Source organism: Sebastes umbrosus, chromosome 21 (genome assembly GCF_015220745.1).
Source record: "Sebastes umbrosus isolate fSebUmb1 chromosome 21, fSebUmb1.pri, whole genome shotgun sequence".
Classification (NCBI taxonomy): Eukaryota; Metazoa; Chordata; class Actinopteri; order Perciformes; family Sebastidae; genus Sebastes; species Sebastes umbrosus.
In genome coordinates, this window is record NC_051289.1 from 18,448,371 (window position 1) to 18,465,181 (window position 16,811).

The window sequence follows — 16,811 nt, forward strand, 5'->3', positions numbered from 1 at the left end:
CTGAGCAACTTGTGATGTCATCGGGGTTAAACCAACTTGGGCTTGGAGACTACAGTTTCAAACAGGGGCCTAGAGGTTTACCATGCAGACGGGTCAAATGAAAAACATGACCAAGTTCGCTGATAAAATATGCGCTAGATTTGGATGGAAACTTTACTATTGGAAATAAAACTAGAAGTGCACACAGAGAGCGCGGACCTCCGCCAAGGCAGGTTTCATGTACGTCGCTGCCACCGCTGTGTCACCAAGTAACATAGTTTAGCATTCCCTCAAACAAAGATAGTTCTAGTGGAGCTGGAGCGGAGTCCGAAGAGTTTGGTTCGGTTGACCAATCACAACAGAGTGGGCCAGCTGACCAATCAGAGCAGACTGGGCTTTTCAGGAGGCGGGGCAAAGCAGGAGCTCAAACAGAGCGTTTCAGACAGAGGGTGAAAAGAGGTGCTGCAGCATAGCCGGTACATGAGAAAAATAATTGTTTCTTTTAAACATTAAAGCATGTAAACATGTTCTAGTAGAAACCCAAAATATAAGTACGAACCTGAAAATGAGCATAATAGGTCCCCTTTAAAAACATGCAATTGTTTATACTTAACATTAGTATTTCTGTTAAGTTATTTTACCACAGTATGTCTGGATTTAAAGGAGCAAGCCCCCTCACACATAGCCTGGCTGCTGATGTAACATCCTTCCTTCCTTCCTTCCTTCCCACCTTCCTTTCTTAGTTTATCTTTGCCCTCTATTTCCAGTTGTGTGACTTTGTTCTAATCATGCATCTGTTAATCAGTCAATAGATGATTAACCCCCCCCCCCCCCCCCCCCCCCATTCATTTAAGCCTTTGTGTGACTTGGGTATGGAAATGTCACATATGTTTGAATGACGTGATAGTTCAACTCTACATCCTGTTTGAGATCCTCTTAGTCTATATGAATACCATGTGATAATGAATATTTCCAGTGGTGCATGACAGAGAGATGTGACAGTAAACACATTTGTACTGAGGGAATGTATTATTGGACCAGATGTCCGGCAGCTGAGGCAAGCCCGAGCCTTTATTTCCTGCCTTCCACATCACACCCTCATTTCATTATATTACAAGAAATGTCTCCTGTTATGTCAGACAAATGTTTTAATAAACTGACTGTAAACTACCTGCCCAGCGCCAAACGGCAGACGGACAAAGTTAGCGATAATTTGGTGAATATAGTAAATGATTTAGCAGCTAAAGGGACATATATTTTTCTTGGAGTTGGTGGAGACCAAAACAGAGCTTTAAGGAGAGTGAAGCCTCTTTCAGACATGCACCCCTCTACGTTAATCTGATTGCAATTTGACAAGTTGGTCTCATGTCTGAATAAGTTCCCTATTTTTATGTAAAAATCATGACAGCAATGTTTCCGGATCACATTCAACACGGCAAAAGTCTGAATTGAACGCCATTAGATCAATGTAAAGACCACAGGCAGCACATGGTTAAACATGTAGAGAGAGAAAGAGATCAAATCTGCGTCTGTCATGTCTGAATGAAGCTGTAAGGAGCATTAATATAAATGGAGTTCACTGAAAAATAGTCCAACAATACCAATATAGAATTGGAAGAAGTTAAAGATGAAAATATTTAAGAATATATTTTTCCTGCATGATATATAAAGAACATTTTATACAGGGAACAGTGTTACAAAGTTTGGACACTGTAACCAGTGGCCAGGATTTCATGTCAATCCCCTCACTTAACAGTATGCATTTATCAAGAAGGAGGGCAGCTAGGAGATAAACTGAACATATCTTAATAATAAGCCTACACCTCATCCAGCAAGTATGTGTGCAAGTGCATGTGCGTGTGTGTGTGTGTGTGTGTGTGTGTCTGCGTGTGCATGCATCTGTAGAGGGGTGCATGGTGGTGTTTGTGTCCGCTGGTATGCCAACCATCCCATTCCTCTTTGTTCACTTCTCAAAATAACCCCCCACCCCGGCAGCAGCTGAGACAAAACTTCAGACAGACAGACAGACTCCATAAAACAGAGAGAGAGAGATAGAAGCAGGGGGAGAGAGACAGAGAGGTGAGAGAGAAATCTGAATCACCTAACACATCTCCAGGGAGGATATTAGCTGGTCTCATATATCATCTGATACACCAGGATAACCAGTAGCCGAACTTACTACTACAAGTTATTTTGGCATGTAAAAAGTGCAGATATAGTATAGCTATGCACTTTTCGATTTAGCTTTTAATGCAAATGTAAAAAAGTAAAAATGACAGAAGGACAAAGGGAGAAACCTTTAGGAGAAACCCTCACCCTGGACTACTGAGGTCAACAGTAGAAGAGTCTAGCTATATGCAACAATCTAATTTGTGACTGAGTGGATCTGCGTACCCTATAGGTCTACTACCCTCTTGATAAGCAAGATTCTATACATTTCTCAGGAGGACATGCACATTATAAATCAGCCCTGACAGTCTAAAATAGTTAGATCACAGTGGGTGGTGTAAAAAATGTCCCGTCACTGAAATAAGTATGCGGGTGTCACTGCTGTGAATGTGCTTGTGAGTCATCAGTCATTTTGCAAAGACGTAACAGGTATCCGGTAATCCCAGGCTGGTAAATGGTATGGGGGCGCAAGGGAGGACAAGAGGTCAATGGGAGGGCAGGCTCCAGTGAATTTGGAAACAGGGAGGTTTGCGTAATTCCAAACCTCAGCTAATCCCTGCAGCTCCCCCGTTACGGCTCAGTGAATGTTGTTTAGATCCGCCCTTGCTTTCCTCTTACAGTGCCTCTATGTCATAACCTACCAGTGTAAGCACAAGGATCATATAGTTTTCAGTATTGGAAAAGTTTTCTATGGAGAGACTGATTTATATCGAAGAACGTATATTGCTAAGAAGTGATTGGGTGTCAAAGCAGCAACAGCAGCAAACAGAATGAAACACAGGAGAGGTGCAGGTATACAAATATAATAAAATCAATAAATAGAGATATAAAAGATACAGAGTGAATGGGTGAAAATAGTATGTACAGTCCGTCAATAAATAAATGTAATATGTAAATATGTGCAGTCTATATAGTGGTATATAGGATGTATGAGAGTGGATGAATATCCATGTGAAAGTGCACCAATGGTTAAAAGTCCAAGGTGGTTGCAGATATAGTGCATGTTAGAAGTTCCTAAAGTCCTCATGGTTCTCATATGTGGGTCACGCCTTGGTTGTGGAGCCTGATGACTACCAGCATGAAGGACTGACCCAGGTGCTTTGTGCTCTTATACAACACAAGCTCCAAAACATGATGCTTAACAATCTGAGAAAGCTGCCTGTATATTTTTATTTATTCATTTTCATTTAATTTATTTTTAGACTGTATGATGAAGAAAAAAGGATCTGTTATTTTCAAGCACGATGTGTAATACTTTATTATCTGTTCCTCATGATTGTAATCAGTTGTTTGAATCACTTTTTTTTTTGTATTTTTCTAGTTAGATTCTGCTCCTTATTTTGTTTAACAAAAAAAAACTTGCATTTGTATGCTGAATGGTTAGTTGATTGAAAATATTTTATTTATATTATTTACTTTATTTATTTTATTTATTATATTTAATTGATCTAATTTACTTTTAAAAATTCTTCGGCTCTTTCCATCTGTCACGTGACCGAATGCCGAATGGTAAGTAGATTTATTTTATTTATTTTATTTATTTTATTTATTTTATTTATTTTTAAATGCTTCGGCTCTTTCCGAATGCCGAATGAATATTTTATTTATTTTATTTATTTTATTTATTTTATTTATTTTATTTATTTTATTTATTTTATTTATTTTATTTATTTATTTTATTTTTTATTTTATTTTATTTTATTTTATTTTATTTTTTTTTATTTTATTTTATTTTATTCATTTTATTCATTTTATTCATTTTATTCATTTTATTCATTTTATTCATTTTATCTATTTTACTTTTAAAAATGCTTCGGCTCTTTCCGTCTGTCACGTGACCTTAGGAATTCGGAAACACAGCGGACCGGAAGTTAACCGAAAGTCGACCAGAGAACATGATGAGGAGGTAAAAAGGTAAAGCTGCTGCTGTGTGTCCGTGTGTCTAAGTTAGTAACGTTACTTCTCGATAGCACAGCGGCTCCAAAGCTTCTCAGTCCAGCTGTGTAGATGCAGTAGTTTCCCTCCACCGCTGTGTTCAGCTCTGTGTTAAACTACTAGGTACATACAGTCACTTCTATAGCTGCAGTGTTACTGCTGGTTTTAGTGTGTTCTCCTGCTCTGACCAGTACAGTGTGTCTTCATTTGATCATTTCGCAGCTGAATTGTGCTGACAGGAAGAAAAGCATTTTGGAGGATGTTAATTCTGACCAATAAGGAAGTGAAAGGAGTTCTTCAGAAGAGGTGAGATCAAATATATTTTAACATTATTCAGTATTTCCTTCCTTTTGCTGCAGACAGCTTTCACAAGCTATCTAATGATTGCATTGCATTCATCTGAATACTCTGAACACTCTGGAGAAACTAATATCAGCTGTGATATGGAGTTACTTTTGTGTCTTGTGTCAAACAGATTAGGTTTGAGAGCAAAACTTTCCACACTGAAGTCAAAAAATAGATTAAAGAGCAAAACTAATGATACTGCAATTAAAAAATATTTTTTGCAAGTAAAATTAAATTGTGATTAAAAGTGTATTAATGCAAATCCCAAAGTATTGTTTGCAAATCCTAAAGTTTTGTTTGCTGTTGAGCAGAATCTCGTGGGCGGGACCTACGCTGAAAGATGTAAGACAAGTCTCAATAGGCCAGACTGATTGGAGTGACGGCTTGGCATCATACACTGTTAGCAAACACACAGCACATCACAAATATAACATAAACTAACATTAGATCGTTGAATACAAATAGCTAATAGTGCTAATAGCAGCTACATACACAACGTCATGCAGGCTGATAGGCAGCCACGGCATTCAACATGCTGAATCGGCCAAAAAGCCTCAGACGCGGTCAGACTAGAGCCAATGGTGCGGGACACACCGCAAAAACTAGACCGACAATAGCTCACAGACGACCCAAAATTGACCGATGGCTTGGCGTGTCAGGGCCTTTAGAGTCAAGAAACTCAGCGTGACAGATGACGAGTATGACATGACTCTGTTGTACTGATGGAATTAGTGCTGTGGAATGTACATGTATTTATAAAGACAACACTTAAACAAGGAAGTGTTACATTACAATACATTAATAACAAACGGCATTAAGAGCAAATTACAATAGAAGCAGATCAGGAAAGATGCAGTGAAGAATTTGAGGTAAAGATATTACAGTTGTGAGGTTCCATAGTATGGCTTCTTAATGGTTAGCAGCATTTTATCAAGTCCTATTCTCTGACATTAAATACTCTGTCTTTATGTTTTTTTCAGTTGAAACAGACGGACGCAGACAGGATCAGTGTCAGAGACGTGTTGGAAATCCTTCAGTCGGTCTGGTAGTCTAAGGAGGTATGGACTCACTCACGCTGCAGAGGAACTACCACTGTGAAAAATGCGGCAGCAGTTTCAGCCAGCTAAATGCATTCGAGTTCCACCTGCAAACCCACGGCGAAGAAACACCACACTGCTGCGACAAATGTGGGAGACATTTTAGCAACCGGGGTTCGTACAGAAAACACCTGTGTAACCACACTGGACCGTTCCAATGTGACCAATGTGAAAAGAGTTTCAGCTATTTGTGTCATTACAAGAGGCACCTGCGTGTCCACACCGGAGAGAAACCCTACCAGTGTGACCAATGCCAAAAGAGATTTACTTTGTTAAGTAGCTACAAGGACCACCAGCGTGTTCACACCGGAGAGAAACCATACCAGTGTGATCAGTGTCAAAGAGGTTTCAGTCGCTTAAGTAATTACAAGACTCACCAGCGTGTCCACACTGGAGAGAAGCCACACCGCTGTGAACAATGTGGGAAGAGTTTCCGTTTCTTAAGTGATTATAAGAGACACCTGCGTATCCACACTGGAGAGAAGCCTCACCGCTGTGAACAATGTGGGAAGGGTTTCAGTTGCACAAGTCACTACAAGAGACACCTGCTGGTCCACTCTGGAGAGAAGCCATACCAGTGTGACCACTGTGGGAAACAATTTACTGAGTCTAGTGATTATAACAGACACCTGCGTACCCACACTGGGGAGAAACCATATCAATGTGAACAATGCGGAAAGAGATTCTCTCATCTAAGTAGCTACAATCAACACCTGCGTTGCCACACTGGAGAGAAACCATACTGGTGTTCTCAGTGTAAGAGATTATTTGCTTGGCCAAAATCCTTGAAGGTACATCATTGTGTTGATGTAGATGAAGAGAGTTTTGGCTGAGTGTAGAAATGAAAAAGTGTTTTTTTCCAACTCAGAGTATAGTGGCCGAGTCTGCCACTCCCGTGCTGGATTTAGATAGTCTACCTAAGCATGAGGAAAATGATGTATGCATATAATCCAGGGCAGCTTTATGCAGAAGACAGTCTGCATGTCTCAGCAAAGGTCACCAACTTCACTGTGCCCTGCTGTTGTGTGGAAAAGTACTCACACTTTGCGCAGCATGAAATCGGAATGAGTGTGTCAACCAGGACTAAAACTTAAGGATTACAACTTTGTTCAATGTGTGTCAAAAGTTATTTGTTCTAATCATAAACAAATTAATAGATGTACTTCTGTCTTCACAATGTTGTTAAACTGCCATTACATCCTTTTTTTAAATTAAAATGTCCTCAAAACTCTAATTAAGATGTTTATTATTTCAGCGTTACATTTATAACAACTGTAATGGGACATTAACTATAAGGTGACCTTAAAGCTGCAGTAGGAAGAATATTTATGGCATCATTGTGCAAAAATTCCATAATAAGCCATTAGGCGCACCGGAGGACACAGAGGCACATGATTTTTTTCAGATTACCTGTCTCATGCACTACTGTCAGGATATTATGACCGTTTTATAAAAATAACTTTTTTTAATCATATTTGCTCCATTTCTACCCACTGCAGCTTTAACTGTATTGTGAGTGGTTTTGACAGACCTTCATAGCCACGTATATCCAGCAGGGGACTCTCTCAAAAACAGCATACATTAATGTCTCAGAATTCCCATTTAATAATAATTACCATTTGAAATAGTGTAACATACAGGCACAACAGATTGACACGGGATTGTTACTAAATGCAAGGGATTATAGCGGTTATTATGGCAGTCCTGTTCTTTAATTTATTTATTTATTTTTAACATATTACAAATAAGTAAACATAAGAAGGAAGGAATTGAAGGTCTTTCTTTTTATTTGGTAACCGCTGATAAATAAATACATTTGTATAGGGGCATGTAAAAATTGACTTTGGGCAAGTTGATTTCTGACCCTTGTTGATGATGAACACTGAAGAAGACATTTTTAAGCGACCAAAACAGTTATAATTAACTTTCAGGAACTGAAAACACACTGTGAAAGGGTTACAGTTGTAACATGAAAACACTGACAACTCCCAGACCGGACAACGCTGTGGTAGCGACCTGTCAACCACAAGGTAGCCAAGCCCTAAAGCATCCCCTGCTTTATGGTCTATTTGACTCTAAATGGGACCATAATTTACTAAATGAACATCATGCTGTATTGAAGAAGACTTGAAACTAGTGATTAAGACCATAAACTCATGTTTACAATGTTTACTGAGGTAATAAATCAAGTGAGAAGTAGGGTCATTTTCTCTTAGCCTTCTATACAATCAGACTTCTTTTAGCAACCTGAGGAGTCGCCCCCTGCTGGCTGTTAGAAAGAATGCAAGTTTAAGGCACTTCAGCATTGGCTTCACTTCTCAGACCCGGTGGTTGCCCACTGACCAAAAACACACTTGTCTTTATAACAGCGGCCCCTTATGGTTAATCTGGGTCATTTGTTTTATGCTTCAAGTTAGAACAATCTCTCACATACCCTGAAAATTAGATTTTTGTCTCAGAAAGAAATTGAGAATAAAATAAGAACAGTATAAAAGAACAATATTGATAAAAGCCAAAACAAAAACAATAGGCCTCCATAACAATGAGAATATGTCCAAACAATAGCATTATGACAGATTCAATAATAATGTCATAAATCCAATATTATTAAGGATGTGCTACTTCTATTTTAGGATTTTGTCTGCGTCATGGCAGATCTGTCATCCGTCTGTCACAGACTGCAGACTCACCCAGATGTGACTCACCTGCACACACAGACGGTTACTGTCACACACACAATGGGACTTTTTCACACAAGTCCAGATGTAGAGCGTACTCATATTCTTTGTCTCTCTGCACACACACACACACACACTCATCAGTCCCTTATGAATAGTGCAGCCCGTGGGGTCTCGTTACAGACGGCGTGCCATCTGCACGCAGACAAAAACAAGCCCCGTTAACATCTCCTACCTCCTCTGTAATCACTACCTCTCAGCTTCATCGGTCATCCCCTGTGGCCTACGTTTTCTGCCAAACAACCTTTGATCCATAGCTGTTGTACACATTATGTTGTGTAGCGCACATTTCATGTTACAGTACATTTAAAAAGGAAAATACATCATCTACTTATTCAGCTATTCTAAGTTAAACCAGAGAGAAATAAGCTTCATATCAATGATAATAACATTCCACGTTGCGTGAAAAGTTTTCTCCAAAATGTCAACTTCTTTGTTTTGTTCTTTTTGGTGACACTTAATTTTACCCAATTAATTTTATCGGTTAATTATTTAGTCTATGAAGCATCCAAAAAATCACAAGTCACAACCTTACAGAGCTGAAGGTGAAGTCTTCAGATGTCTTGCTCGGTTCCGAGATGTTCAATTTACAAAGATATGTATATGACAACAATTTTTCTCACTTGGCCTACCCTATTTCTACAGGAGTTTAATAATAATATACAGGAGGTATATATATATAAATGTATCCTTAGCTTTTGTATTTGAATTTATGTAATTTATTTATTAATTGATTTATTATTTTATGTCTTATTTGTCCACTGCTCAAATGAAGTTCCTCAGAGAAAATAAAGTAATTTGAATTGAATACTATATTGTCAATTGTTTAATATCTGTTTATCCACAAGTTACAGATGCCTCACAAGGGGGGTTTTAATGGTTGACAAATACATTCATAAAGACTTTAACATATCCTCATATAAGCTTACAACTAAACAATGTATTCATTGTTTATATGCTGCCTATACATGTGAAATAAAAGAAAGTGGTTCTGGTTCATCATATCAGATTTGAAAAGGCTTAATAAATGAAAGAGTTGTACAAATGTCCTCATCGCATGCAGGAGCATTGTATTCTCCTAAATGAACACATGAAAATCATTAAAGTTTTTACCAAAAAAAAAATTGTATTTACACGGAGGTGCTAGGTGTGGCAGCTGGGCCTCTGCTCTTCACAGCATCTCTGTACACTATTACATCATGTTCCCCTCTGAGACTAGTTCAGACTACAGATCTCAGGATGTGCCACCGATGACCCGCCGCTGTCTGTTGCGTCCGGGGGAACACAATGACACAGCAGTGGGGGACCCATTTCCCAATAAAAGCTTCCTTTCATGCTATAGCGCTGACCCACATAACACGCATCGTTGGCTCCTGTAATTTCCCCAACACAGCTGAAGCAGTCTAACGTAAATGACCGTGATTGCTGGAGCTCTGGGTACTTGGAAATCTGGAAGAAAGCAGTAGTGGTGACAGTAACACAAGCAGGTTGTATGATATAATAATTTCTGAATAATTAAAAGATTTAAAGAGATAAAAAACTAGAATGATACAAAAATACAAACTTGATATCACTGCAAACTCACAGATAATTGTGTCACAATCTTAATTTGTTTTTGTCTTGATATTGAAAACCAAAGCCAGGTCAAGAGGGCTAAATGTATCTCGCTCAAGCACCCTGACAACAACTTCACCTCAGCAGCCAGTTTGTTCAGTTCCCTCCCAGAGGACCGTCTCTATGACAACAGAGAAAGATGAGAGGAGACTGCTGATCTATGTATATTTTTCTAATGAGCCGAGACTAATCATCAACCTGCACTTCTCTGTCACTCTGTTTGTCAGGGAAAAGTGTAATGACTCAAATCAAATTGACACATTATTCCTGTTCTTTTCATAGCTGATGTAGTTAAGCAAATGTACAAAAATGTTTTGTTTTAAAGAAGTTGACTAGCAGGCTCTCCGCTCCATGAACGTAATAATAATGACCTGTTGCTAAACAGGATGCTATGGGAGCCCATTTCTGACAGGAAAATACAAAATAATAGATGAAAGTTAGACATGATTAAAATGGTTCTCATGGTAAGTCAAGGTTTTGTCTTACTAAGTCAAAGTTATGGAAAAAATAGTAATTTTATTACAAATGAAATTTTGGAAATCCAAATTATGAGATAAGTAACATTTTTGAGATGATAAAAGGTATAAAGGCACATTTTGTTTTATTACTACAATATTGTTTTTAATCATGCATCACTTTTCATATCTCAAATCTTTTCTCTTCTTCATCAGCATAATCTTAAAAGTTACTTTTCCCCTCTTAAATGAATGAATCACTTTGATCACATAAGACCAAGTATTTCATTTGCTGTAAGAAATCAGTATAATGTCAGAGTACTTTACAAGAGCACTATACACGATACACTGCACAAACAGATCACATTTTTGGATCTCCATCATCCGTTTAACTGGAGACGAAGATGAGGGTGGCACAAAGATGAAGGCTGACATTTGTCATCCTAAACACTTGCAGCATGTGGTTGTGTTGTAAAGGTCACATCTGTTCTCACCCAGCTTAATAAAAAAAAGTAATCTGCATTTCATTTTGTTCAGAGTGCAAGTCCTCCTGACCTGAGGTGATGAGTTTAGCTGTGGATAAGTATGGGCATGGAGGATTACAAGTCATTTTGTCACACCATGAGTGTGCTTCATGCACCCTTCATACGTTCATCCGGTCTGACTGAAAAAGGCAAACACAAAGACACACATTATACACACACAACAACAGGCATAGACCTTCATTTTGCTCTTGCATTTGTAAACTGAACTTTGTGTAGTGAAGCACTTTCTGTCATTTGTATCAGGAGCTAAACTGAATTGACTTTAACTACCACACACACAGTGACCCCACCACTCCAACCCCCGCTATACCCGTCCCACCCCTCGGTAAACCAACTGTCCCGCCAGCTGTCTATTTTAGATGTCCACGTAACACCCTTCAAGCAATTACTGTCTGAGTGGTCCCCTGGAGTTCAAACACAGTAAATGGCAGACTGTTTGACATGGTAAATGTGCACGCTGAGAGGCTAATATTAGACAGAGTACACACACAACAATCACAGGTGGGTTTAGAAGCTGTTTTAAACACATTTGTAAACGGGGTAAATGTGTTAAAACTCAAGTTTTAAAGCCCGGGGTTTGTGGCAATAATAAACTGCACATTATTAATAGTTACATTGTTTATTCGCTGCTTGCAAATATGACACTATATACATAAACAGCTGGTATTTGTAGCCCAAAATAGCCTGCATCCATGGATGGATTATGAAACAACAGGCTCCTGGACACAGACATGTAAAAGGCCTCCTAGGGGGAGCAAAACAGCCAGACTGACTGATTTTGTGTCTCTTTTTGGTCATTTTGCATCCCTTTGTTTCCAGGTCTTAAGGTGCTTTCACAAGCCATAGTCTGTCCGGAACAGAGTGAAATCGATACTATTGGTTTGTTTTTTCTGGTTCGGTTTCACAGTGCACAACTTAAAGCGAACAAAGTAAGAAAAAATAATTATCTCAGGGACGTGTACGGAGGAGCGAATTGATCTTTTTCATCTCGAGAGCTGCCACTTCTAGTTTTATCTTGCGTGGCATCATAAACGTCACTGTTTTTGCAGACGATATTTAGCATATTGTGTATGTTCTATTCAGTCGAGATGTCAAGAAAACATCGTTAGTCCTCTCCTCACTCACCTGTCGTTTACCTGTGTCCATCTCAACAAATGCCTCACAGACAGCCCACATTTTGGTTTGCTTGGAAACGGTCTGAGACCGCCTCTCTTAAGCGGTCTCGAACCGGTTGTTTTGATCCGCACTAGAGTACGATTACTGCGTTCACAACCGCCCAAACAAACTGCACCATAGTTTGATTAAAACAGACTAAATGTTGGCTTGTGAAGCACCCTTAGATTCCAGGTCTGACCCCCGCCTCTGACATAATTAGTGTCTCATCTTAGAGCTTTATGGGAATATCTAGGGAGTATCTAGGAATATTTCAGTCTATGATTCTTCACTTCATAACAGTAATCATTCAATCATTAATTGATTTATCACACTCATGTGTGAGTTATATTATAGTGTAGGCTGTTTTATTGTATCAAAAACAATTGAAGTTAGTTATTCTATCTAAAAAGCCAACACAGGCTTTGTGCTAAAGTTAAACCATATTTGTACCATTAAAAGGGGTTCTTCATGAACTGTTTTCTTATGGTGTGTTCCACTTGTACTGTGACGCAACCTGTTCATTTTTACTGCATCTCCTGACCAGAGAAAGAAGAAGTCATGGAAAGAACCGAGCAGATTTTGAGGGACTTGGCTTGGGAACCAGAGGGTAAAACAGTTCAAGTCCCAGCTATATAGTAGCTGCCCACTGCTCTTAATACTAGGATGGGTTAAATGCAGAGACTAAACTTCACTGTGTCCTGTGCAATGTGTGAAAATAAAAGTTGATGTACTTTTATATTTGACTAGGCAGCTGCTTATGTCATTTCTGTGAAAGGGAGGGGAGATGTTTTCAACCCTCTTACTTTGTTTGTCAGAGTGACGTGTGAGTGGATTCCCCTTGAATTTGGCGAACAGATGGGTCTTTACCCGAGCAACAACTAAATTGGGATGGTGATCTTGATCTGGGATTTCCAGCACCAGATAAGCATGTGTTTTTAATGAAACCAACAGAGATAGAAACTTGATTCAAAGCTTCCAAATTCAAAGTAGATATTATGGTGAACGAAAAAGCTTAAATGCAAGAGATATACTGCTGTGTGTATTGACAATTTGGAGACTGTTTGAAGTCGTGCCCTACTGTATGCTTTTAAGTGTGTCAGACTGAACAAAAAATCAAATGTTGTTCTTTGGGTAACAGTCACTGTAGACTGTAAAGACATTGTATGTGTCAAATACTGCTTGGAAACATGAGAGGTCATCCTATCCTGAGGTTGTGACAAACCATTTATTTTAAGCTGTACACTGCTAAAGTCGTTATGGCGAGGTGTTGGCAAATGACTAAACCATCACAGATTTTTTAAATGAGAATGATTTATTGACTTTCCACAGCAGGCTATTGATAGGATAGGATAGGATAGGATGTATAGAGTGAGTGTTAATTAGCCGATCATTTTGAACCCATTAAAGAAGCTTGTAATGAGTTTAGTGTGACATGCCTGTACATGTGCTCCATTGTGACTGCAGGGCACGGTCTCACATGCACTATTTTAAGGAGTATTCTATTTACAGTCGCTGCGTTGTTTTTGCTCGTTGGCCTATCTCAACTTTAAAGGCGTGAAGCAAAAATACTCCAAAACGTAAAGAGAAAAAGGAAATATATTTTTCATCAAGGCAAGGCAAGGCAAGGCAGCTTTATTTGTAGAGCACATTTCAGCAACAGGGCAATTCAAAGTGCTTTATATAAACATTCAAGAACATTGCGACAAAGTGCAAAAGAACATTAAGACATAATTAAAACAGTTAAATAAAAACAATAAAAACAAGCTAAAAATAAAAGCTAGGATCAAAGCTAAAATAGAGTATAACACACAAGAGTAAAAGTTCTAGATGATCTTTATCTGGTTTAATAAAAGGCAGCAGCAAACAGGAAAGTTTTAAGCTTTGATTTAAAAGAACTCAGAGTTGTAGTGGTCCTGCAGGTTTCTGGGAGCTTGGTCCAAATATTTGGTGCATAAAAACTGAACGCTGCTTCTGCGTGTTTAGTTCTGACTCTGGGGACACTAAGCAGACCTGATCCAGATGACCTGAGAGGTCTGGATGGGTCATAACATAGCAGAAGATCAGACATGTATTTTGGCCCTAAACCAGTATGACATTGATTAAAAAATATTTGATGACTGGATGAAATATTTAGCTGACACAGTTTACGAGAAAAAAAGTCGTAATATTATGAGAATAAAGTCATAGGTTTACGAGAAAAAAAAGTCGTTATTTAATGAGAAAAAAGTCATAATATTATGAGAATAAAGTCATAAGTTTAAAAGACAAAAACTCGAAGTATTATGAGAATAAAGTCATAATATTATAAAGTAGTAATTTGACATGTTATTTTCTTTATTTCTCGTAAAGTTATGATTTATTCTCGTAATATTACGACTTTTTTCTCGTAATATTATGACTTTATTCTGGAAATCTCCAATTTTTTTTCCCTCAATGTGGCCCTAATACTCTGTAGTACATTTTGCACTTTGGCCCTCACTGCATTAGACTTATATACTATATACTTTGACTATAAGCTGTGGTACCTTCATCAAATTGCTCAAATATTTTGCGGCTCCAGACAGATTTTTTTATTTTATTTTTTTCCCCCTAAAATGGCTCTTTTGATAATAAAGGTTGCTGACCCCTGGCATATCTCAATTTTAAAGGCGAGAAGCAAAAATACAGAGAAAAAGGAAATATATTTTTCATCAGTATGACATTAATTAAAAAATATTTGATGACTGGATGAAATATTTAGCTGAAACAGTATTAAAAGTATTTTTTTGGGGTTTTTTTTATATAATAAAAAATGACAGAGAAATTAAATCATGTTGATGATATCATTAAAGTTGATGCAAATTCTAGAACTCCCTCATTCCAACAATTAACAAATTTCAAGCACTCTGATTCGCTACTGTGAGTGATTGACAGCGCTCCTCGGCCCTCTCAGCCAATGAGGGACGTCCGAGGGGGCGGGACCGTCTCTACTGTAATCAATCCTCTGATCAGCCCGTTCAGCGTGTTGTCCGCTCTCCGTCCTCCTGAGTGTGTGTGTGTGTGTTATCGCTCTGAAGAGGTAACCAGGACGGCGTGTTTTCCTCTCTAATAAAATAAAGAAAGTGGGAAGAAAGAGAGGAGGGGACATGGGGGAAAGATTTGTGGTAGTGCCGGTTGACAGAGGAGTTGTGGAGCACCACTCGGACGCGGTTGTCTCTGACCCGGCACCGGCAGCACCGGGAACACCGGCACCGGACTCACCGGAGGAGAGAGTGTCTGCTGCGGGGGAGGACTCGGTGTTCGAGCCGCAGGAGGACCCCGACGCTGTGGTTCCGATCCTGGAGTACAACAGGGAGCCCAACAAGTACGGTAAGGACAGCTTTGACCAACTCCCGGTTGTCCCACTTCTTATCTCTGTGAGGATTAGCCCGGTGCGTCTGTGATGAACTACATCCCTTCTGTCACTTGAACTCATCATAAGAGTTTGATTTACCAGCAGACTAGTAGAAGACTAGTTGATATATTATAGTTTTTTTTGGCACTTGTTGTACCCTTTTAAATAATGTAGATAATTTGAGTTTTAAACAATGGAAAGCACAAAAAAGAAACTTGAGATTGGCTTAACAAATCTGTTATTTAAACTCACTATTGTGTAAAGAAAGGTGTACCTGTGTGGTACTTTGTCATTCAGAATGGTATCATTACTATGGGCTTTTATTTCTAAAGGACATTTTAACCTGTTATATTCCATCATATAATTCTACCAGACAGGGAAGACTATAGTTGATAAATAGGTTTTTGGCACTTGTTGTACACTTTTAAATAATGTAGATAATACATTAATAATTAGAGTTTTAAACAATGGAGAGCACAGAAAAGAAACTTGAGATTTCTTAACAAATCTTTTGTTCAATATCCTGTTATTTAAATTCACTATTGTGAACTATTGTGTATTATATTCTATTTTATCTTCTATTGTAGCTTTTATTTTTAGCTTGTTTTTTTATTTTCTAATCTTTAATGTTTTTATAACTGTTTTAATTATGTCTTAATGTTCTTTTGCACTTTGTCGCAATGTTCTTGAATGTTTATGTGATGCACTTTGAATTGCCCTGTTGCTGAAATGTGCTATGCAAATAAAGCTGCCTTGCCTTGCCTGTGGTAATCAGAATGGTATCATTAGTATGGGCTTTTATTTCTAAAGGACATTTTAACCTGTTATATGACATGATTTTTTTCCATATTATAATTTTAGGGTCACTGCTGATGTTTTTTTAATCATATTGAATGTCTTTGCTCTGAACCATAATTTGTGTGTTGTCTTGATTCTCAAGCCTCGTTCAACCAGTTGCTCACACACAAACACGGTGCTTCTATAGCAACAGGTAGAGAGGGTTAGAAGGTGCTGGAATAATTGCCCTGGCACATAGTTCAAGTAAGCACGCTGAATTACAGTGTGCTGGTGGCTAAGTGTGTGTGCAGACAATCTGTGCTGAGCTGCTTAAGATGGCTCTCTTATTAGTTGTGGTTTTGTTTATGAATATAGATTGTTTTGATGGACGTGGGTCCCTACTTTCCACTTATATGATTCACACAGGCTTTTTTCATATGTCACAGTAAAAAAAAAGGAGAAAAAGGAAGACAGTTATCACGAAACAAATGGAGTTTTTGAGCAATGAAAAATGGAAAAATATGGATAAAAAAACAAAAAGGATATCGCTCTGGTGATTACTGGTGATGAATCATGGTGACAGAAGAGATTGTGGCTGTTGACATATTGTATCGGGGTGTTATGTTTGG

At 38.4% G+C, this 16,811-nt stretch overlaps 1 protein-coding gene across 4 annotated transcripts in view; it reads left to right on the forward strand.

Annotated features, from left to right (window-relative positions):
• Window positions 1–14,415: 14,415 nt before the first annotated feature.
• slc12a7b (solute carrier family 12 member 7b) overlaps window positions 14,416–16,811 on the forward strand; it is a 76,388-nt gene continuing 73,992 nt past the window's right edge. For all 4 annotated transcript variants that reach the window (XM_037756792.1, XM_037756794.1, XM_037756796.1 and 1 more), the window contains exon 1: window positions 14,416–15,380. In XM_037756792.1, the coding sequence (XP_037612720.1) occupies window positions 15,158–15,380 (223 nt within the window). In that variant the 5' untranslated portion in view covers window positions 14,416–15,157. The remainder of the gene's footprint in view (window positions 15,381–16,811) is intronic.